Source organism: Triturus cristatus, chromosome 1_2 (assembly GCF_964204655.1).
Source record: "Triturus cristatus chromosome 1_2, aTriCri1.1, whole genome shotgun sequence".
Classification (NCBI taxonomy): domain Eukaryota; kingdom Metazoa; phylum Chordata; class Amphibia; order Caudata; family Salamandridae; genus Triturus; species Triturus cristatus.
In genome coordinates, this window is record NC_140580.1 from 632712597 (window position 1) to 632735884 (window position 23288).

General features: G+C 46.9%; 1 protein-coding gene across 4 annotated transcripts in view; it reads right to left on the bottom strand.

The window, feature by feature from the left end:
• Positions 1 to 23288, bottom strand: part of WAPL (WAPL cohesin release factor) — a 1161107-nt gene that overhangs the window by 467923 nt on the left and 669896 nt on the right. For all 4 annotated transcript variants that reach the window (XM_085607305.1, XM_085607324.1, XM_085607315.1 and 1 more), the window contains one exon: positions 22428 to 22603. In XM_085607305.1, the coding sequence (XP_085463431.1) occupies positions 22428 to 22603 (176 nt within the window). The remainder of the gene's footprint in view (positions 1 to 22427; positions 22604 to 23288) is intronic.

Consider the following 23288-nt stretch of genomic DNA (forward strand, 5'->3'; position numbering starts at 1 on the left):
AGTGAACATGGAACGAAGACATTGTTGGGCCGCAAGAACCGAACTGGGGCCCTTATCCCAGGTAAAGAGTAGCTGGGTGTCATCGGCATAGGCCAAGACATTAGCACCAAGAGCTTCTGCCAGATGGATCAGTGGCATAACATAAATGTTAAAAAGCAAAGGGCTAAGGGAAGAGCCTTGCGGGACACCCGTAGTGACCGGGTGGGGGGTGGAGTGAAAGGGGGGGGGGGGGGGAGCCAGACCTGCTCAACCCTGTGGGCTAAAAATGACATTGGGCCAGCCCCATACGGCCCCAGACACGCCAATCTCAGTGAGACGGGTAAGCAGAAGATCGTGCGGGACCGTATCAACGGCTGCAGAGAGGTCCAGCAGAATCAGAGCTGCTCTGCCCCCAACATCCAGGCACGTCCGAATTGCCTCCACAACCTCAACCAAGACCGTCTCAGTGCAGTGACCCGCCCGAAACCCTGATTGCGCTGGGTGCAGAATAGCCTCCGCCTCCACAAAGTCAGACAGTTGTTTGTGCACCACCTTCTCACAAACCTTAGCGAGGGCTGGCAGGAGAGAGATGGGGCGATAGTTGCCTGGATTAAGCGGGTTTAAAGAAGGTTTTTTAAGCAATGGTAGAATCTTGGCCTGCTTCCAGACCTGAGGGACCACCTCAGACTGTAAGGAGAGATTAATAATCAGAGTGACTTCAAGATAGATGCTCTCCGCTACATCAGCCAGAAGTCTGGCCGGGCAGGCATCTGCAGGGGACCCCGATTTAAGTCCTCTGAGAATTTTAAGAATTTCCAGAGGGTGGACAGGGATAAAATCAGACAACAAAGTAGGCGGAGCTGCCCACACCATCCAAGCCCCTGTCTGAGCGCCAATATCAGGAGAGAACGAGGCCTGAATGGCCATGATTTTACCTCTGAAAAGCCCGGACAAGGTATTGCACCAATCAAAAGAAGGAGTTGCACTTGTTTGGGCCAGCGGGGAGGTAAAGCTCTGCACTATGGAGAAGATTTCTTTCGAGTTGTTCCTGGCCGCATCAGTGCGGGCCGTGTAGAAATGACGTTTAGCCACAGAAATAGCGGCATAATAAGATCTTTGCATCCCTCTAAGTTTGATTTTCGCCGACGTGCTGAACAAGTTGGGCAGTGTGAAGATTGTCCAGCAGGTCAGTCGCCTCCCTATCCTCAGGCATATCCATGTGAAAGTTCAAATCACCCAACAAAAGGAAATGGGGAAACCTGACCGCCCTCGATGTCAGAGCATCTCCCCAAGCCTGAAGAAAGGGACCAGATGGTCCCAGTGGCCGATAGATCAGGGAAACCCCGAGTGTGAAATGGGCTGACAGACTAGCACTAAAGTCAAGTACCTCGCATCCAGCCCAGTCCCCTGAGTCGCCCAAATAAAGGTCCCATTTATCTTTGTATATGACTGCGACACCACCTCCCCTTGCCCCCTGGTGCAATACGCTTCTTAAATATATTTGGAATGCCTGTAGATGTTTTAGAACATACTGGTGAAATGGGGCTACTGAAATTATAACTAACCATAGGCTCTGATGTGGCTAGAATCTCCTCACAATCTTTTATGAGGTTATTGATTCTATTCTATCTAATAAGCAGTTCCACCCAGCATACTTGACGGTCCTCTTAGACCCCTTATTTTTGATACACGCTTCCCCAGGGCCACTCTCGTATATGAAAATACGCATCCAGAAGATAGAGGGAGGACATATAATCCCCCACATTCATGAGAAGCAATTCCTGCTGGAGCAATAACATCCTGAATGGTAGACTTTTGATTAACTTGCTCAGCAACCTGAGGTCCATTATTTGCCTCCATTTTCCGGGCTTTTTCTATATTAAAAAGAAATGAGTAGAAACCCAGATTGTGCAGACTACGTACCACCTCTTAGATTGCCTGTTTGGAGAGGAGCAATCTGATTTCTTTCTTGAGAATTGACAGATGACTGTCAATTCTTCCGCAGAGGTAAATTCGGAGGCTGTTGAACAAATTCCACAGTGTGACCGCTGTGGAATACGTCTAACATCCATTTGTTGGAAGATATGAGCTTCCACTGATTGAAAAATTTGGAGCAAGCGGGCCGAATTGAAGTGTGACGGCAGTGGCAGGGGCCTGTGAATCCTCATTGCCTTTTGTTGGTGTTATGAGATATTCCTCCTGACGCTGGGCATAGATGTGCTAATGCTCTAGGATAGGCGGGTGTTGAAGTTTGTCAAAAGTGCTTTGCAGAGTATTGTGATCAAAAGCACTGTTGGTAGTAGGGTTGAAAACGCTACAGGAGTTGAGGTTGAGAAAGATACTGACCACTACCTCGTCCTCGAAAAGAAGAAAACTTTAGTTGCAAATTTGTCGGTTATTTGGCCATGTCCCTCTCTGACTATCAACTGCAGCATGTCATTCACGTGCTTGCCAAATAGGTATTTGCCGAACTGCATATCTAGCACCTTAACCTCTAGGTGGAATGCTTTTGCTTTTGGCCATCCATGCCGTCTAAACACCACTGCTCCTGCCATCTGCCTGTAGGCGATACATGAAATGTCCAGTGCCACATCAATAATCTCAGAAGAGGCTCTCACCCTCCAATAGAACATCCTTCGCCTCCTTGTCCTCAGGAAGATATTCCAGCAAGTTAGGGATGTCGGACCACATTTGTTGGTCATATCTCCCGAGGAAAGCCATGGGGTTAGAGCCTCTGATGGCAGTGGCTGCCAATGTGGAAAATCTTTTGCCAATATTGTCCAGCCGGCACCCTTCCTTGTCCGGTGGAGTTGCATATGGTGAGGAAAGATTTTTAGATCATCTTCGTGAGGCCTGCATGATAACGGAGTCGGGCGATGATGGCCAATAAGGCATGCAGGAGAGACCTAAGGTACCCTGTATTTTTGTCCAGTTTTGGGACAACCGCCGGAAGTGAGGCTGGCGTCATTCGCTTCAGGCCCTCTTGCCATAAGTAATCCACAATGGGAATGGCCTGGGTGGAGCTCTGTGTAAAAGCATTAAAATCATAAAAACACTCCTCCTGCTTGGCGGGCATAGGGAGATCAAAGCACTTTGACGCACCCTAAGTGGTCATGAAAACCGCCAATAACTGCAGGTGGAGAATCCGTTATAGGCAGAGTAGGCGAAGGCAGAGTAAGCTCCACGTAATCGTCCCATTCATCATGGACATCCGGATCCAACCGCAGCTCCCCTTCTTCTAGCCGTTGGTCATCACTGTTGTGTACCTGAACAGATATTTCCAAAGGTGGTGGTACATTTCTGCTTTTTGATAGCGTAGGCTGCGGTGCAGGAATGACAACAGGTATGTACAGTGTAGGTGGTGGTTGCTTAGTAGAGTTAGCCTCTGAATTTTATTTTTAATAATCACTGAGCATCATACGTAGGTCTGTAACCAACAAAATAGGAATGTTTATAAAAGGCTATGGACTATGTTGCCGCTCATTCGCCTCTTCTTCATATGAATAGTGTTTTTGAAATGCGTCCCAAGCATTAACACCCTGCATCAGAGAAGGAATATTCACCCACTAGATAAGTAGATGGGTCATCCAGTGCCCCATCCTCCTTTGAGTCCTGGCACTTGACTGAGCTGCGAGGGGCTATATGCAGTGACAAACAAGTTACTTACCTTCGGTAACGATATATCTGTAAGAAACATTAGTTATAGATTCCTTACCTTAGAATTACCCACAGGTGTTAGACTGGATCCGGAATGTTTTTTCGTCAGCAGTACCTCTGCTACATACAGACTATCATCCTCGGATTCCTGGAAATCCAAGAGAAGAGTAGGAGGCAATGGAGAACTTTTTGAGCAGTCCTACAGGAGAGATTAAATCACCCTTGTAATAGCAATATCTTTGTCTCTCGTCAACGGGCTCGCCGACGCTTTCGTCGACAGTAGAACTGACTGCAGCGCCTAAAGAGAAATGCTCGATGGTATAGTGACGAGCTGGATCATAGACAGTGAAGTCCTCGTCGACAGAGACACCACCACTTCAGTCTTTAACACAGTAGCCACCATTGTCTTGACCATCGACGTAGTAGAAGGTGCGCCTGATCCTGTGGAGAGTGAGGTCATAGACTGAGTGCTTCGTCGATGGGCAGATTTTTCATGATGAAGAATTCCTGAAGGGAGTAGGAGGCGCATATGTTGGTACAACAGCAGTCTTTGCTGTGAAGAGGGACCAGGGTGGGTTTTTTTTAGCCCTCTTTTCTCAGGTCTTTCTTTACTCTGAAATCTAGACTTTTTTAGGATCTCTATGCAAAAGAGAAGATCCTTCTTCCTCTCTTTTCTTGGAGGAGGTATGGGGCTTCTCCTCACCTTTAGAGTCAGAGTCCTTAGCAGCCTTCCTCCTTTGCAGCCAGTGCCCCATCCTCCTTTGAGTCCTGGCACTTGACTGAGCTGCGAGGGCCTATATGCAGTGACAAACAAGTTACTTGCCTTCGGTAACGATATATCTGTAAGAAACATTAGTTATAGATTCCTTACCTTAGAATTACCCACAGGTGTTAGACTGGATCCGGAATGTTTTTTCGTCAGCAGTACCTCTGCTACATACGGACCATCATCCTCAGATTCCTGGAAATCCAAGAGAAGAGTAGGAGGTAATGGAGAACTTTTTGAGCAGTCCTGCAGGAGAGATTAAATCACCCTTGTAAGAGCAATATCTTCGTCTCTCGTCAACGGGCTCGCCGACGCTTTAGTCGACGGTAGAACTGACTGCAGCGCCTAAAGAGAAATGCTCGATGGTATAGGGACGAGCTGGATCATAGACATGCTGTCTTTGCTGTGAAGAGGGACCAGGGTGTTTTTTTATTTTTAGCCCTCTTTTCTTCAGGTCTTTTACTCTGAAATCTAGACTTTTTAGGATCTCTATGCAAAAGAGAAGATCCTTCTTCCTCTCTTTTCTTGGAGGAGGTATGGGGCTTCTCCTCACCTTTAGAGTCAGAGTCCTTAGCAGCCTTCCTCCTTTGCAGCCAGTGCCCCATCCTCCTTTGAGTCCTGGCACTTGACTGAGCTGCGAGGGCCTATATGCAGTGACAAACAAGTTACTTGCCTTCGGTAACGATATATCTGTAAGAAACATTAGTTATAGATTCCTTACCTTAGAATTACCCACAGGTGTTAGACTGGATCCGGAATGTTTTTTCGTCAGCAGTACCTCTGCTACATACGGACCATCATCCTCAGATTCCTGGAAATCCAAGAGAAGAGTAGGAGGTAATGGAGAACTTTTTGAGCAGTCCTGCAGGAGAGATTAAATCACCCTTGTAAGAGCAATATCTTCGTCTCTCGTCAACGGGCTCGCCGACGCTTTAGTCGACGGTAGAACTGACTGCAGCGCCTAAAGAGAAATGCTCGATGGTATAGGGACGAGCTGGATCATAGACATGCTGTCTTTGCTGTGAAGAGGGACCAGGGTGTTTTTTTATTTTTAGCCCTCTTTTCTTCAGGTCTTTTACTCTGAAATCTAGACTTTTTAGGATCTCTATGCAAAAGAGAAGATCCTTCTTCCTCTCTTTTCTTGGAGGAGGTATGGGGCTTCTCCTCACCTTTAGAGTCAGAGTCCTTAGCAGCTTTCCTTTCCTCCTTTGCAGCCAGAGAAACAGCCTACCCTCACAGTCTGAGGGTTTTTGTGGAATAAGCACAACAGTACTTGCATTCTCTGGGCTTGTGGTCTGGATACAAGCAATAAAGGCACTCTTTATGTGGGTCCTAAGAATAAAGTGTGGTCTTTTTACAAGTCTTGCATGGCCTAAGTAGGATCTGCATTTATGGTTACCCCTACTTTTTGCTTGATGTGATGCTCTTTCTGACTAGTCTGACTGGGATCCTGTCAATCAGGACCCCAGCCTCTGATTTCTCCCCTAAAATGGTATGGTAAGTGTAGGAAGCTGGCTCTATATATACTAAACCAAAGTGAGGTATAGCGTGCACAGAGACCAGTGGATCCCCAAAGGTAGGCAGAGGTAAAGTTAGATAGCACCTCACTCTTTATTTGTGGTAGTGTGGTCGAGCAGTAAGGCAGTATCAGAGGACAGTGTTGAGCATTTGTTGTACACACTCAGTCAGCAAATGAATTCACAAACTCAAAGACTGAACTTCAGACCAATTGTTTTTGTATGAAAATATTTGTTTAGTTATTTTATTTTCTAGAACCAAGCAAGCCTGGCCAAGGTAAGCAATAAATATTTTACAGTAGTAATGCAGTTTGTAAATAGTTTGAATTGAAATTGTATATGCACTTTGTTTTGACTTACAGTATGGTTTCAGAGAAATGCTATACTATGTAAATACAGTATATAGACTTGAATGGGCTTTTCAGTAAAATTACAGGGAAGTTTCTTTTGAGATTACTTTTCTTACTCAGAGTAGTATACCTAGATACTACTCTTGGACATTTCCTGCATACATGTAAGTAAAATCGTTTTTGTTATTTAGTGCAATTTTAAAGAATTTAAGGTTTTCAAACTCCACACTTGAAAACGTTTCTGAGAAAAACAGTCAATGTATCCTATGGAGGAAAGGAATATGCTACTTACCAGTATGCATCTGTTCTTGGCATGTAGAGCTGCAGAGCCACACACTTAGGATAGTAGATCGCCATCTGGTGTTGGGCTCGGATGCTTGCAGGTTGTTGTTGTCTTCGGAAGTCGTCTTTGGTCACGAGATGGGTGACTCCTCCCTTGGACGACAATGCGCATGGGCATCAACTCCATCGTTCGATTGTTTTTCGGCATGATGGGAAATGGTGTTTGTAGAAAAGAGAGAGATGTCGATGTGTGATGTCTGAGACAATGCGGAACAGATACAGGTCCCGGGGAGGTGGGTGGGCTAGTGTGGCTCTGCAGCTCTACATGCCAAGAACAGATGCATACTGGTAAGTAGCATATTCCGTTCGAGGCATATGAGCTGCAGATCACACACTTAGGATAGACTATATAGCAGTATCTCCCCTAGCGGTGGTCACCTGTATTGGTTGCAGCAGTTTGAAATAAAGTTTTAAGGACAGCCTGACCCACAGAAGCTTTCTGCTTTGCTTGCACGTCAACACAATAGTGTTTAGTGAAGATGTGTGTTGTAGACCATGTGGCTGCCTTACAAATATCTTCTAAGGGAATGTTTCCTAAGAATGCCTTGGAAGCCCCTATTTTGCGTGTGGAATGCGCTCTAGGGGGAACTGTTCGTGTGCGTTTAGCCTTGTGGTAGCATATTTGGATACATTTAACTATCCACCTAGCTATCCCAGATTTGGAAATGGGGTTGCCTTTATGTGGTGGAGAGAAAGCAACAAACAATTGTTTTGCGGAATGATTTGGTTCTGTCAATGTAGTAAAGAAGGGCTCTTGACGTCTAAGGTATGAAGAGCTCTTTCAGCTACCGAGTCTGGATTTGGGAAGAACACTGGTAACTCTACTGATTGGTTAAGATGGAACGGAGATATGACTTTTGGAAAGAACCACTTTGTTACGGTGTAATTGTAAGAATGGTTCTTGTATGGTTAAAGCCTGGATTTCACATACCCTTCTGAGGGATGTGATAGCGATAAGGAAAGCTACTTTCCATGTGAGGAACTGTAGTTCGCATTTATGCAGAGGTTCAAATGGGGGTCCCATGAGCCTTGTAAGAACAATGTTTAGATTCCACACTGGAGAGGGTGGTAATGTGGGAGGAATATTCCTTTTTAGTCCTTCCATGAAGGCTTTGATCGCAGGTACTCTATAGAGTGACAGACAAGTGTTGTCTATTTTGTAAGTAGGCTGCTAATGCTGCTAGGTGGAGACGTATGGATGAGTATGCCAAATTACATCTTTGCAAGTGCAGTAAGTAGCAAATGATGTCCTGGATGGATGCATCCAGTGGGTTTATATGATTGTTAGAACAATAAATGGCAAATCTCTTCCATTTTGCAGTATAGCAGGCTCTAGTGGTAGGTCTTCTGGCCTCCTTTATAATATTCATGCAGTCTGGGGGCAGGGTGAGGTAACCGAACTCTAGGACTTCAGGACCCAGATCGCCAGATTCCATTGACTTGGATCTGGGTGTCTGATTTCTCCATGGTTCTGGGTTAATAAAGACGGGGAGAGACGCAGTTTTTGGTGTGGAACTAGCGAGAGTTCCAGTAGTGTTGGGAACCAGGGCTGGCGTGCCCATGTGGGAGCTACTAGGATCAGTTTTAGAGACTGTTGCCTGAGCTTGCGTACCACTAATGGAATGAGTGGAAGAGGCGGAAAAGCATACGCAAATCTGCCTGACCAGTTCATCCAGATCGCATTGCCCTTTGACTCTGGGTGGGGAAACCTGGCGGCGAAGGTTTGGCATTTTGCGTTTGTGTGTGGCGAACAGATCCATGTCTGGTTGGCCCCATTGTTGGAAAAAGGGCAGGAGGACATGGGGATGTAGTTCCCATTCGTGGATCTGTTGAGTATGTCGACTTAACAGATCGAGAATTTGATTGTGAACCCCTGGAAGGTGTTCTGCAAGTAGGTATATGTTCTGGGGAATGGCCCATCTCCAAATGTTCTGTGCGAGCTGGGACAGCTGGAGAGAATGTGTGCCTCCTTGTTTTTGTATGCAATACATGGCTGTCATGTTGTCTGTCCATATGAGGACAGTTTTGTTCTGGAGATGTAGTTGGAATGATTTTAGCGCTAGGAACACTGCTAGCAGTTCCAGGTAATTGATATGGAGCACTTTCTGTTGAGTGGTCCATTTGCCCTGAGTGGTGTGGTCGAGCAGATGTGCTCCCCATACTGTGAGCGATGCATCCGTTGTCAGCACTATGTGTGGAAGAGGCTCTAGGTACGGCCGCCCTTTAGACAGGTTTATGTTTCACCATTTCAGTGAGCGATGTGTGCGGCTGTCTACCAACACCAGATCTGTAAGTTGTCCGTGAGCCTGGTTCCACTGACGTGCTAGACATTCTTGTAAGGGACGCATTTGAAGTCTTGCATAAGGCACAATGAAGATGCATGACGCGATCATGCTTATGAGTTGCATGAACACTCTTGCTGGAAGGGAGTGTTGGACTTGAAATTTCGTGATAAGAGCTTTTATATTGGTTATCCTGGCTGGGCTGGGATATGCTAGGGCTGTGGAAGTGTTTATGGTGGCTCCTAGAAACGGATGTATGTGAGAGGGTTGGAGATGAGATTTGGGATAGTTTATTGTGAATCCCAAGTTGTGTCTCCATGCAAGGAGGTGGAGGCTGGACAGGTTCGGGTGGCGGACTGTCCCATGTTTCCGAGACAGAAGATCCTCCCGAAGAGCCAGTGGGATCGGAGGATCCAAGCTCATATCGAGTAGCTCGGGATACCAAACTCTTCGAGCCCAGTCCGGTGCCACAAGAATAACTTGGGCCCGGTGGCGTCTGATCTTCAGCACTCTGGGTGGTATTGGCGGAAAGGCGTACAACAGACCGCAACTCCACTCGCGCCGAAAAGCGTCTCCGAGCAAGTGCCGCCTTGAAAACTTCAACGCGAAGAACTGCTGACATTGCGCGTTCTGTTTGGTGGCGAATAGATCTAACCAAGGTTCCCGCCATTGCTGAACGAGACCTTGTGCCACCTCCGAGTGAAGATGCCATTCGTGACCCATGATGAACCAGCGGCTGAGTTCGTCCGACCCGGTGAGCACAGAACATCCCAAGTGTTGAACCACCAGTAGAATGCCCTGGCGGTCCAGCCACGTCCAAAGGTGCAGAGTCTCCTGACATAGGGTCCACGACCCCACCCCTGTCCGAGAACCACTGCAATACTGTCCTCTTGACCGAGGGAAGGAATGGTTTGAGTGCAAGCAGGATCGCCGTAAGCTCCAACTCATTGATATGGAGCTCGGACTCCGCCTGAGGCAAGAGGCCTCGGATCTCCGCCTCCCCCATATGGCCGCCCCATCCCCGGGAGGGACACATATGTTACCACTGTGTGCTCCGGTTGGAGAAGGAAGAGGGATCTGCCGCTCATGGACGTGCTGTTCGGGAAGATAAACCTGAAATCGCGCTGTGTCCAGTACCGCTCCGATGAAGAGGAGCTTCTGAGAGGGAGCCAGATGCGACTTCGGCTTATGGATGGAGAACCCCATCAAATGCAGGAGGTTGGCCGTAGTTTGGAGGTGTGAGACGATTGCTCAGGGCGAGCCCGCTGTCAACAGCTAGTAGTCGAGATAGGGGGAAGACTGAAACCCCTGATATGTACAGATGAGCTGCGACCACCCCCATCACTTCTGTGAACACCCGAGGGGCACTGGTAAGGCCAAAAGGGAGTACGGTGAACTGAAAGCGGGAGCATTATGAACTCTTTCTTCTGAAGCAAGTAAGTGACATACCGGAGGCCTATAAGAGGGCGCAGGCCCTTGTCGTTTGGAATCAAAAAGTAGTGGGAATAACGACCACAACCTACTATTGGCGTCGGAACGCGCTCGACGACCCCCTCTGATCAAGAGGACCGGAACGTCGTGCTGGAGAAGTGTCAAGTGATCCCCTAACATGCGGTGGTACAGAGGGGGCACGGCCAGAGGGGCAGTCCAGAATGGGAGGGAGTAGCCCCTTCGGACTATCTGCAAAACCCAACTGTCCGAAGTGATGGTGCGTCAGTGGAGGAGGCAATGGCGAATCGTGCGGCCCACGTGTGTTTGGTGGGCCCGAAAACCCCAGATTAGGAAGCTTTGGAGGCCGTAGTGGCAGCGGACTGACCCGGCCGCCGGCCCCGTGACCCACCTCTACGGGTCCCCTTTCAGCAGCAGCGCCGAGAGTGCTGTTGCATAGGCCTGCGGCTTTGAAACAAACGTGTTTGGGCTCCCCGTCCCTGCCAGGAAAGAAGCGAAAGGCAGACCATGATGGGAGTGTGCGTGGTGGAAAGGCCCGAGGACTGGGCCGTTGCCCGGGAGTCCTTAAAACGTTCCAACGTGCCATCTGGGTTGTCACCAAAGAGACGCGTGCCATCAAAGGGCATGTCCAACCAAGCCTTCTGGACAGCCCCTGAGAAGCCAGTGGCTTTGAGCCAGGTGTAACGGCGGAGCGCCACAGTTGTGGAAATTGCCCTGCCGAGGGAGTCAGCGGTATCAAGGCCACCATGTATAGTAAACGTTGCCGCATCTCTCCCCTCGGTAATTGCTTGGGAGAGTACCGTCCGAGCGTCCGTCGGACACTGAGGCAGCACCAGCGCCACTGTTCCACACAGAGTGGGAATAGCGGCCAAAAGTCATGTAGTATGCACTGTCCGCAGTCCTGAAGTGGCAGAGGTAAAACCTTGTTCCCAAACCGCTCAACATTTTTTCTTTTTTTGGTACCCTATCCGGAGGTGCGGAAGGGAATGCGCTGGGAGAAGCAGAGGCCTGGACAACCAGACCGTCCGGCGTCGGGTGTAATGTGAGGAAATTGGGGTTGCCCGGGGCCGGGCAATGCCGTTGTGCCACACTCCTATCCAGAAGGAGTACCTGTGGGAGGCACGGACCAGGCGCCCAGAGGACGTCAAAGTGCATGATTAAAGGGCAGCAGCGGCTCTGTGGAGGAGGCCCCTGGCCGAATCACCTCAGTCAGGAAATTGGTCCTGAGAGACACAGTTAGGAGCTTGAGGTTAAGAGCCTCAGCTGCCCTGCGCAACACCACAGAAAATGTACCATCCTGCTCCGTTGCCACGGAGGAAGAGGCAAGTGTACCGGAGCGTGGAGATAATTCCAGATCGCTCAGATCCTCCACATTGGCATCCTAGAGTGGGGCATCTCCACACTGAGCTGCGAGAAGGTCCCTAGACCCCTCCTAGTCATTGCCGTTAACCGTCGGCTGTTTGAGAGGCCAAGAAGGATGAGGAGGCCGGGGAAATGGAGAAAATTTCCTCTCCCGGGCTAGGAATTGATGGACAATAGGCGCAGAGGCTGGAGCCAGCCGGCAGCAACGAGGCCGGAGCAAGCGGCGGCGCCTGAGGCCATAGCCAGGGGTGGGGCCGAGGCCATCGGCGGGTCTGAGGCCAGAGTTCACGGCGGGGCCGAGGCCAGAACTAACGGCATCCCTGGGTATCTTGCCTGCCTTGCCAGGGACCAAGGCGGCAGCACGGGGGGAGCACCCACCCAACTGTTCCACCGGGCCCAAAGGCGCTCCGGAGGGACCCGAAGAGGCAAATAAACAGCCCATGGCCGATAGGAACACTTTTATTCCTTCCAGATTGGCGTACGGCCCCGGAGAAGGCGGGTAGGCCGCAGGCAACAACTGAGGCTCCACCGGAGCCACTAGTGAATGACCACCCGCCCCCTCCACCAGATCCCGTGACCGGTGAGGGGTAGGCGAAGAGCGACGCCACGTCTTCGACCTGGTATGGCTCTTTGTATTCATTGATTATCATGAAGCAATGATAATTGTATGTGTATATATTGAATCATGTTAAATTGTCCGTCTCATTGCAAGTAAATGAAAACCAATGGTTATTTCAGTGTGAGACCATTGTTTTTGTTATATGTTGCATGAGATTGTGTACATATTGTTGAAAATTTGATATAGCAAGTGTATAGTCTTCCAGCTATGCACACGGTCATTCCAGACATACTGCCTTGAACCACTTTACACGTTCACGTCACACGAGGGACTGGCAGCCCTCGGATACCGTGCTGCACGCTTCAGTCCGATTCATTTTTGTCAAAACTTTTTTGTTTACTCCTAGGACTATTGATTTGTACCCTTTGGTGTGCAAGTGACAACCGCCTATTTCGCATTCAAATGATAACTGCCAACACCTGCCACTTGCACCCAGCCCCATTTAACAATGGCTTTGTTTGATAGTATAGCCAGCACAACAGAGAAAAGAGCAGAAATCAAAGCATATACTGCAGAACAGGCTACAGAAATCTATGCATTGAGTAAAGCCACCAAATCCTTTGACACCCATCAAGGATCCACAATACAACAACTACGGCATCTAGAGTTCACTATGCACTGTGAACTGAACCAGAGGCTGCACGCCTCGACACCAATTCAGTATCATAAACATCAACGTATTTCGAGAGGTTTGAGACTTGCCATCAAACTTTTACTGTTTTGATTACAATTCAACAAACAATTCATGGACAAATTGTACGCGGTGTTGAATAAGTGTTCCCTCGACTTGATTTTACTAATAGTGGAGAAACTGTCTAAAACTATCAGTGAACTAGAGGAGGAAATATACAACATTCAAAGCGATCTTTCTGAACGCATGGACCCGGAAGAATGGTCCAAAACTCTAACAAATCAACATCAAACTAGACAGCTATGGCAATGAGTTACAAGAACGCAAACTAAGAAAATTCAAACATGATACAATTGATCACCGTCTCAATGAGGTGTACACTTGGGCCGATATGTACTCACAGCGCAGACCGACCAAAACCCCACACACCTCATCGGAGGAAAGTGTGGTGTCCGACCGTGAATTACTACCCACAAGAACACCTCTCAACATGGAGGCTTCTGGCGATGGACCATCCACAAGCAGACGTGGTATTAGTGAAACTTCTCACCAACGGCCTAGAAGTCAAACTGAGCCTTTTTTGTCCAAAGGTCAGCAACTAACACAACCACCAGATCAGTCATCCAACAAACCCAAAGAAAGCGGGTCAAACCCAGAGTCAAAAAAAAAAAAAATCAAACATTTCTTCAGTCAATTTATCTCAGAAACAACTGCAAGTTCTCAACAAAGGAACCTCTTTCGTATCCACCTACAACACTAATCTTCCTGAAACTGAGATTGCATTTTAAAGGGCAAATGCGTACAATTAAATTACGTCATTTTTTCGACAATGTGATTCCCGAAAGCCAAGCACAAGAACCCCACGAATTTGTGGAATTATTATTATTATTATTATTTAAAATCTTATATAGCGCGCAGCTACCCTTGGGCATCCCGGCATCTTCCAGACAAACATCCGATGGTAATGGGAGACCGAATTGACGCATTATCCGGGAAACAAAAAGGTTTTAAGACCTTTGCGGAAACGCAGTGTGCAGGGCTCAGCGCGTAGTTTTAGAGGAAGCGAGTTCCAAAGCTTTGCCGTATTAAATGAGAATCTTCTCCCGCCTGTGCGGGCCTTTTTAACTCTAGGAACTAGCAAGAGATATTTCCTCTCTGATCGCAGCGTTCTACTTGCTTTGTATGACGTAACTAGGTTTTTTAAAATGAGGGGGCCTTTCCCTGAGAGGATTTTATGGGCAGTACAAAGTGCCTTAAAAGTCACTCTCTCCCGCACAGGGAGCCAATGCAATGCCTTCAATGCCGGTTTCGCTGATTGCGTCCTCGGAATGTCCATAAGCAGCCTTGCCGCTGCGTTTTGGACCTGTTGAAGGGTCTTGAAGGTCGATTCAGGGGCACCCAAAAAAATGGCGTTGCTATAATCTAGTCTAGATGTTATAAGACCCTGAATCAACAGCTTCCTCGATGTTAACGGAAGAAGAGGAAAGATTTTCGGAGCCGACCTAAGCAAAGCATAGCACACTCCTGCTATTTTCTTGGCTTGAGTGCGTAATGACAAGTCCGGTTCTAGCCAGACTCCAAGGCTCTTAATTGCTTCTTTGGGGGCCGGGGGCTCACCCATACAACCCGGCCAACTAAGCGAGGGGGGAAGGGTAGCTTTACTCCCCAGCAGCAGTATTTCCGTCTTTGAGCCGTTTAACTTGAGGGAGGATTCTCCCATCCAAGTATGGACATCCACCAGACAGGAATTCAAGGTGTCCGGATTGTCGGCCAGATGGGATAGGGTAACAACTAGCTGCGTATCGTCAGCATAGCTGACGATTTTGATGTCATAAGGGGATACTACGTCCTCCAGGGGGGCCATATAAACATTAAATAATGTAGGGCTCAACGAGGAGCCCTGTGGCACTCCACACTGGAGGGGAATTGATTTGGATCTCTCCGAGCCATCCCAAACCTGGTAAGTTCGATCCGAGAGAAAAGATCTCAGCCACTGCAGAGCCACCCCAGACACCCCTACCTCAGCCAGCCGTTGGATCAACAACTGGTGGCTCACGGTGTCAAACGCCGCGCTGAGGTCCAGGAGGATCACTGCCACTGATCCTCCTGAGTCCAGGATCCGTCTGGCTTCATCCACGACCGCCACGAGGGCCGTGTCGGTGCCCTGGCCTGGGCGGAATCCAGTTTGAGATGGCCGAAGGAGTCCATTCGACTCCAAAAAGGCTGACAGCTGCTTGTTGACCAACCGTTCAGCAATTTTGCCGAGGCCCGGCAGCAGCGAGATGGGCCTAAAGTTCGACAGGACAGTGGGATCCAGATTGTTTTTTTTTTAAAAGAGCCTTAACAACAGCCATTTTCCAAGTGGGTGGCACCAAACCCTGGATAAAAGAGGCGTTCATTAGATCTGTCACGGGAGCTGCAATGGCCGCTGTTACCTGTTTAAGGAACTTCATGGGAACCGAGTCCATGGGGGAACCACTTTTAATCGAAGATAGAGTTTTGGCGACATCGCTCACTGATACTGGGCCAAAGGTGTCGAGGTCGAAAACGATCTCTCTGGCCTGAGTTCCCCCGATCTGCTTGCCATAGTCCTGAGATAGCCTGGGCTGGGGCAGGGAGTTTAAGATCTTCTCAATTTTTGTGTGGAAGAACTCCGCTAGTTCCGTGCTTTTTTGTTTGTCATGCGTAACAGCCGGCTCCGGAACTTTAAGCAGTTCTCTAAGCACTTTGAAACTCTCCCTGGAAGAACTAGAGGCAGATTTAATACGGTCTTCAAAGAATAGGGCTTTCGCGAGTCGCAGAGCAGACTTATAGCCCCTCATTGCAGCACGATATTCTTCTCTCCTAGGAACTTCCCAGTTCTTCCTCCATAACCTCTCCATCCTTTTACATCCCTTCCTGAGGGTGCGCAGCTCTACAGAGTACCACGGAGCCGAGCCAACTCGTTTCTCCCTCTTTTGAACTCTCTTTTTAGGAATCAGAGTGTCCAGGGAAGCAGTTAGCCAGTTGTTAATATTGGCATCGGCCTCAACTGGGTCCGACTCAGAAGGAGGGAGCGTGTCTTCCAGTTTAGAGGTCCAGTTATCAACCGATAATCTGGACCAGGCTCTATCCACTAGGAAGGCCTGTTTGGTACTTGTAGATAGTGGGTCAATTTGCCAGAAAACTGGAACCAAAAAATGGTCTGACCATGGAAGGGGAAGGGCAGGCTTAGCTGTAAAGCGGGGAATGTTCGAGAACATCGGGTCGAGTAGGTGTCCCTTTTCGTGAGTGGGCCCAGAGTTAATTAGGTTCAACTCACACTCTTTTAAAACGCTCTGGAGATCCAGAGCCGTTTGGTCAGTGGGCTCGTTGAAGTGAAGATTGAGGTCACCCAACACCGTGAAATTAGCCGTAGATGTGGCCAGGATCGTCACTGATTCAACAAGGGAACTTACAAAATTACCCAGTGCGCCCGGGGGCCGATAAATCAACAAACCTGATATAGACACTGTCGGGGATATCCTGAGAGCGAAGTGGCAGCTCTCACAATCCGAGAGTTGGCCATTCTGTGCCCTGCAGACGAACAGGCTCCTATAAACAATGGCGAGGCCGCCCCCTCGCCCCTCTGGTCTATCTACCTGACAGATAAGGTAGCCCGGCGGAAGGGCCTCCACAATGTCTGCATCGGAACTGGGAGTTAACCAAGTTTCCGTTAGAAACAAAACGTCTAGAGCAGAGTCTTGGATGAGTAGGTTGACTTCTGTCGCATGACGAGGGAGGGATCTGCAATTAAGCAGACCTATAGCCAGGTCATTTTTATCTTTAATAGCAGAAGGATTCCTCCTTACCCCTCCAACTGAAGGGGGAGATGGGCGTCGCATAGAAGGATCATCGCTATTAGGAAGTGCGTGCCGAAGAGCCATGAGATCGTCGCGCTCATAAGAGCGCCTCACGGGATTAGGATTCGACATAGTATCAGGCCCTAAGCCCGCCTGGGCCCGGACGGGCACAGACGGGCTGGACTCTGGCGTGACTCCGGCGCTGAGACGGCGCTTCCGCTGCGTGTCACCGCTGCGCGTCTTCATGGAAGCTTTAAGTAGGGGCCTCGCCTCCTGTGTCTCCAACTAGAGCACTCGCGGAAGTGGCGCCTCTACCGAGTCCCTAAACTACCCCCAAGATGGCGGCGATGCAATGTACCAGACTAACGACCTGCGCAAAGCGCAGTGAGGGTCCCAATTTAAAATGCAGGTAAGTGCTACTATCAAAATTGTTTCCTAAACAAGGGTACAACAAATAATAAAATAAGCAATATGTTTTAATAAAAAAACGGGCACTCGGTTAAAAAACGCGCTGCTAATTCCACGCGCTGTGCAGGCCTAATGGGAAAGCTCCTACACTCGATAATGCAGGTGGTTCGTGCTGTCCGCTGCCAGATTAGTAGGACGATGTCAAAGGAGTGAGACCTAAAAGTACTTACACTGCACCGGTATCACAAAACTATTGACATGTTCGAATCCTTGGTTTTGCAAGATTTGAGAAAACTTGAGATCAAATCACCTAAGAAGTCAAACCAGACTAAAACTGAAAGAAGAACGTTACAGCAATTGTCCAAAAGAAAGGAACTAATGTTTCAACAGGCTGACAAAGGTGGTGCACTCATTATCACGGATACCACATACTATCAAAATAAAGTCCGAGAACATTTGACTGACGGGTCAACCTACCTTAAACTAGACCGTGATCCCACCAACATCGTTCAGACCCTAAACAAAATACAGGAGCACGCAGTTGACATGAACTGGATTTCACCCAAAACCAACGTTATCCTCACTAAACAATTTCCCAAACGTCCACATTTATATATGCTGCCCAAGACACACAAGCATCCTACTGATCCCCCGTTCAGACCCATTGTGTCAGGGGTAGGTTCAGAATTTGAACCTCTTGGTAAATACATCGACCAATTTTTACAGAATGTTGTCAACGCTTGGAAAACAAATGTACGCGACACCACAGATTTTTTGAATCAGCTACATAGCATTGACACTACCAACAGCCAAAATTGGGTGCTCTGCACCATCGACGTCGCATCTCTTTATACGTCAATTCCGCTTCAGGAAGGATTAGAGGCCGTCGAATGGGCTTTATTGAAACAACAGAACATTGGTGCACACAAAGTTTTTTTGTTGGAGTTACTGTTATTTTGCCTGCAGCACAGTTATTATCGGTGGGAAGACTAGTTTTTTCTGCAGATCAGTGGGACCTCCATGGGTTTTGGGGGGCCCCCACCTACGCTAACTTTTTCATGGCCGCCTTTGAGGAACAACATATTTTGCTTAACACTGAATGGAATGAACATCTGGTGATGTACCGTCGGTTTATCTAAGATATATTCTTAATTTGGTCACATACCACAGAGTCGTTGGAAAACAACATCAGGGTACTCAACACTAGAAACACCAGAATTAGGTTTACACACATCAGCACTGAGGAATTGCCTTTTTAGACGTATTAGTCGTCAAAAGTGATCAAACCATTCACAAGAAAGTCTCCGTGAAACCCACAGACCGCAACACTGCTTTTTCACAGTTTCCACTCTTCGCAGTTGATTCAGAACTTACCATTCTCCCAAATGCTACGCATCAAAAGGATTTAATCTTCTCCAGAAGCTTTCAATCACGACATGAATCGCATTAAAACTTGATTCTTGAACCGTGGATACCCTGGACAATGCATAGCTAAAGCTGAAGCACGAGTGGCCAACGTTCAACGCAATGATTTGCTCACCAGTAAACCCAAAAAAACTGCCACCAATCGCATTGTCTTTGTTTCTAAATTTTCAACAATATCTGAAAGCATCAAGAAAATCATTAAACGATGGGAACTATTACAAAAAGAGGGAGATTTTGGCAACTTATTCAGAGACCAACCCCTATTTGCATATACACGCAGTCTCAACCTTAAGGAATCATTATCAAAAAAACATTGTCAGCACTACTAATACGGGTATGAAAAAGTGCAACAACTGTACTCATTGTAACATTGTGATGCAACAAAATTTTGTAACATCTAGAACCGGTGAAATAACTTCACTGCGCTTCACAGCGGATTGTAACACCACCAATGTAATTTACAGCATCAAATGTCTTTGTGGACTTCTATGTGTTGGAAAAATCGAAAGGAAAATCAAAATAAGAATAGGAGAGCACAAAAGCATGATTCTCACCAGGAACACAAACTCCAACCTGGTAGTCCATTGGCTACAACAACAGCACAATATTTCTGAAGTGCGTTTTCTGGTGTTAGAAAAACTTCAATTTAAAGAAGGCAGGGATCCCAGCTAGTTCTTATCTCAACGAGAAGTAATGTGGATCAAGAAATGTAATACCATGGAACCGTTGGGACTCAACGACAAACTGGACCGGAGTTGCTTTCTGTAATTTCATTTTTTCACACTCTGTGCCCTTGCCTCATACCATCCAATATTCAGTGCCCGTTATCACCTGCAGTTCCACCACATGTAAATATACCGCCAGACACCTCACACCACCAATTTCCATGTTTACACTTAGAGACGGATTGTCATATGTTTGCAGCAGCATCCTTTAAGTTCGTTGGATGTTCACAGTTCATTTACATTTTTCATCTGACATGTATTTGTTATGATATGTGGGGGAAGTCGGATTGTTCACTTTGTCCAGTGTCCTTCATGTCACTGGTGATGGGTGTGTGACTGTTGTAATTTCTCCCCTCTTGGGCTTCATCATTATTATCTTTTCCTTAGTGCGTTCATGTTCACTTTGATACTTCCTTCGCTTTTCATTTAGTTCGTGGCCTCCACTTCACTCCCGCTAGCATGCTCCCAGTTTCCCATAGTGTTGTTCCATCTATACAGCGGTTACATTTTTGCCGTCTAGATTGTATCATTCCCTGTAGCTTCATTCCCTGTTGCGTTGGTTGTGCATTACTTCCGGGTGCACAAAGTTTCTAGCTCCTTCACACCATTCCAAGATGGCCGACGCTTCTGGCTGTTTCTTGTGACCACCTTATAGATCACGTGATCCTCTTCCTACTTCGATTTAAGTGTGCCCGTCAGTGTACGCGCTCGTAGCAGTGCCGTTTGCCCCGCAGTTAGGAGAGAAGTTATTGACGAATTTCTGGCATGTTCAGGTCTGTTACTTTTTGACCACACGGTTTTCTCCCGCAATGGCTTGCTAAGTTTTGAGCACGTATCTGTACTCAGTGTACTGTATTGTCGTTTCAGGTTATCCGCTTTTTAAGCACAGTCTACCAGTGTGCCTTTGCGCCATAGGTATGTCAATTTCCTCATTTCACTGTTTATTCTTGATATGTTTCACTGTTTCACTTGTTTCATACACCAAACTTTTTGTTCTCAGTAGCTTGTGGCCAGACACCTTTATTCGGGGTACCAGATTGTCGTGTTTTCTTAAGTGTAACATAGCTCTTTTGTCGTCATTGCTCCATCTGAACACTCGTGTGTTGTCCGGGTGGATTACCCTTTGTTTTAACACTGACCTTCACTCTTAGTAGCTTCTAGGTGTGCTTTCATGTGACCTATTCCTTTTTCTGGAGTGTCACTGCTGTTCTTTGGTGTTCTGCACCGGTTGACATAAGAGTAGTATGTATAGGGCGCACATTTCATTGTGTGTGAGCCAAGTCATCAGGGGTGGTGTTGGAGTTGGATGGCCCCTTTTGTTTGTGTATAAATATTAGTGATAATTATGTACTGTTACAATCTTGATATATGGTTGTTCTTCACTTACAGTGGCCCCTGAGGAAGGGACAAGAGGTCCCGAAATGCAGTGGGCCGAAGAACATCAATCGCCACTCTGTGTTCACATCATTATAATGCTTTAACAACGGCATGTGTTGTATTAACTGATCATCATGAAGCAATGATAATTGTATGTGTATATATTGAATCATGTTAAATTGTCCATTTCATTGCAAGTAAATGAAAACCAATGGTTATTTCAGTGTGAGACCATTGTTTTTATTATATGTTGCATGAGATTGTGTACCTATTGTTGAAAATTTGGTATAGCAAGTGTATATTCTTCCAGCTGTGCACACGGTCATTCCAGACATACTGTCTTGAATCGCTTTACAGGTTCACGTCACACGAGGGACTGGCAGCCCTCTGATATCGTGCAGCACGATTCAGTTTGATTCATTTTTGTCAAAACTTTTTTGTTTCCTTCCAGGACTATTGATTTGTACCCTTTGGTGTGCAAGTGATAACCGCCTATTTCGCATGGCGCTTCGACTTACCTGACCCCGAGGCTAAGAATGGTGTAGGCACCGCGACCGGCCCCTCGGCCGCGGGACCTTGAGCGCGGAACAATTGCCGGGCCACAAAGAACTGCCGGGAACGGTCCCGCAAGTCTTCGGTGCCATGGCCCAACCACTGGGGCACGTCTCGGGGTGATGGACGTGCCCGAAGCATAAGAGAGACACAACATGCAGGTACTCCGCCTACAGGACAGAGACCCAGGCATCCCTACTGCACCAGAAGTCAGGTACTCGACAAACAAGAGAAACAAGTCTCAGAAAACAAGTCAAAAATATGACTAGGAGTACCGCTCTCTCTCGGAACTGCGCTTGCTCGCGCGGAGAAAGAACTGACGTCAGCGTGCGTGGGCGCGTCTAAGTAACTGACAGCGGCGTACGTGGAGCAGCACGACGACGCCTACCGACGAGCAGGGGTACTGCTGACGAAAAACTTTCCGGATCCAGTCTGACGCCTGGGGATATTCTAAGGTAAGGAATGTGACATGAACGTGTGTCTTTCAGATACATAATTACCTTACTCAACAATGGTCAGATGTGGGTTGAACGACTGACCAAGTCTGTGATGAAAGAAAGACCGATGGAGGAAACTATTGCAAACTGTTATGAGAAATCAAGCCTTTATGGTGTACAGACTACAAGTGTCCTACAAATGTAGGCAGTGCAGTTGAGGGTAGAATACTCATCTATTCTCTGAAGAGCAGCATTAGTAATGGGAGGCACAAAACTATAATATATTAACAAGGAAGTGCTGTTTTTGCCATTTCTTTCTACTGTTATATCGAACAAGGCGGCACAAGAAATTCCATCTGTAGAAGACCACACTGCAAAGGTCATATGATACTTTTGATGCAACAAAATAGAAAAAGACCGCATCGAAAATGCTCCTTATATCTGTGTGCAAATATTTGAGTAAGGTAACGTATCCTGCTGACCGTCTACCACAACTGGATAGAAGAATGACACTCAAATTCAGCAACAAAGTGAAATAACGGTTAACTTTCACGTAACATTTCCCGAAAACATGCAGCATGGCCAATTAGTATTAATGTGAGCAGAGGCTTTACCTGTTTCTGGAAATATAGTAACATTTCATAACTATGTGACATGTTAAAAAAAATGTAAAATAATTTCATTATACCACTTTCTTAAACCAGGAGCATATAAAAAACAAGACTTACCATTATCATTAGTTAAATTAAGCAAAACTCCAATAATCGCCCTCATACAGTCCTCCACAGCCTTGCCCACATGGTTAGTTAGAGAAAAATGAGGCAGAGATTTGGTGTCTACACAGCAAATACTATCTTCAGCTCGGTTATATCGCTGGACAAACTGTTCACAATGCTGCAATGCTCTGTAGAGGGGGGAAAAAGCATATTGTTCTTCAGGCTCTTGCCCAAATTATTAGCATAATGCTACTCGCTGACTTGAATGAGGAACAGAGTGTGTGGGGTGCTAACATTCGCTAATAGGATATTTCCGATCCAGAAACCACATCTCTGAATAGTAAATGAAAGCCTCATTTGTTTTTCATCTTATGGGTTATATCCAGAATTTTAATATGCTGTACATTGTGCCAAAGCATTAGAGGTAGAACAGAAAACTAGATATATAAAAGTAGTAGTATAAAGAGAGTAAATAAGACTTCTCTGCCTTCAAAACGTGGCACATGCACTGAAATCAGAGTATAAATGTTAGCTTTTATTCAATGACCATCATAAATATCATCTTGACTCACAATAGAGAAAAACAAATCTTTGGAATATCATTCATGTAACTATTTTTTCGTCAGTGTATGCAGTTTTATTTATAGAATATGGTAATTCATAACCGTCAGCTTAGTGGCATTTTGTTCTTGCACTTTTTCAAAGACATTTTCCATCCATTATAAAGGGACTAGAACGATGGCAGGCTATAGTTTTGTAGAGGACAGTGTTAGTAAACAACCACCTAACTACACACTGTTTTTCGATCAACATATTGCAATTACAGTAAGACAGATAATTGACTGACAGTACCAAAAACAAAAAAAACCACAA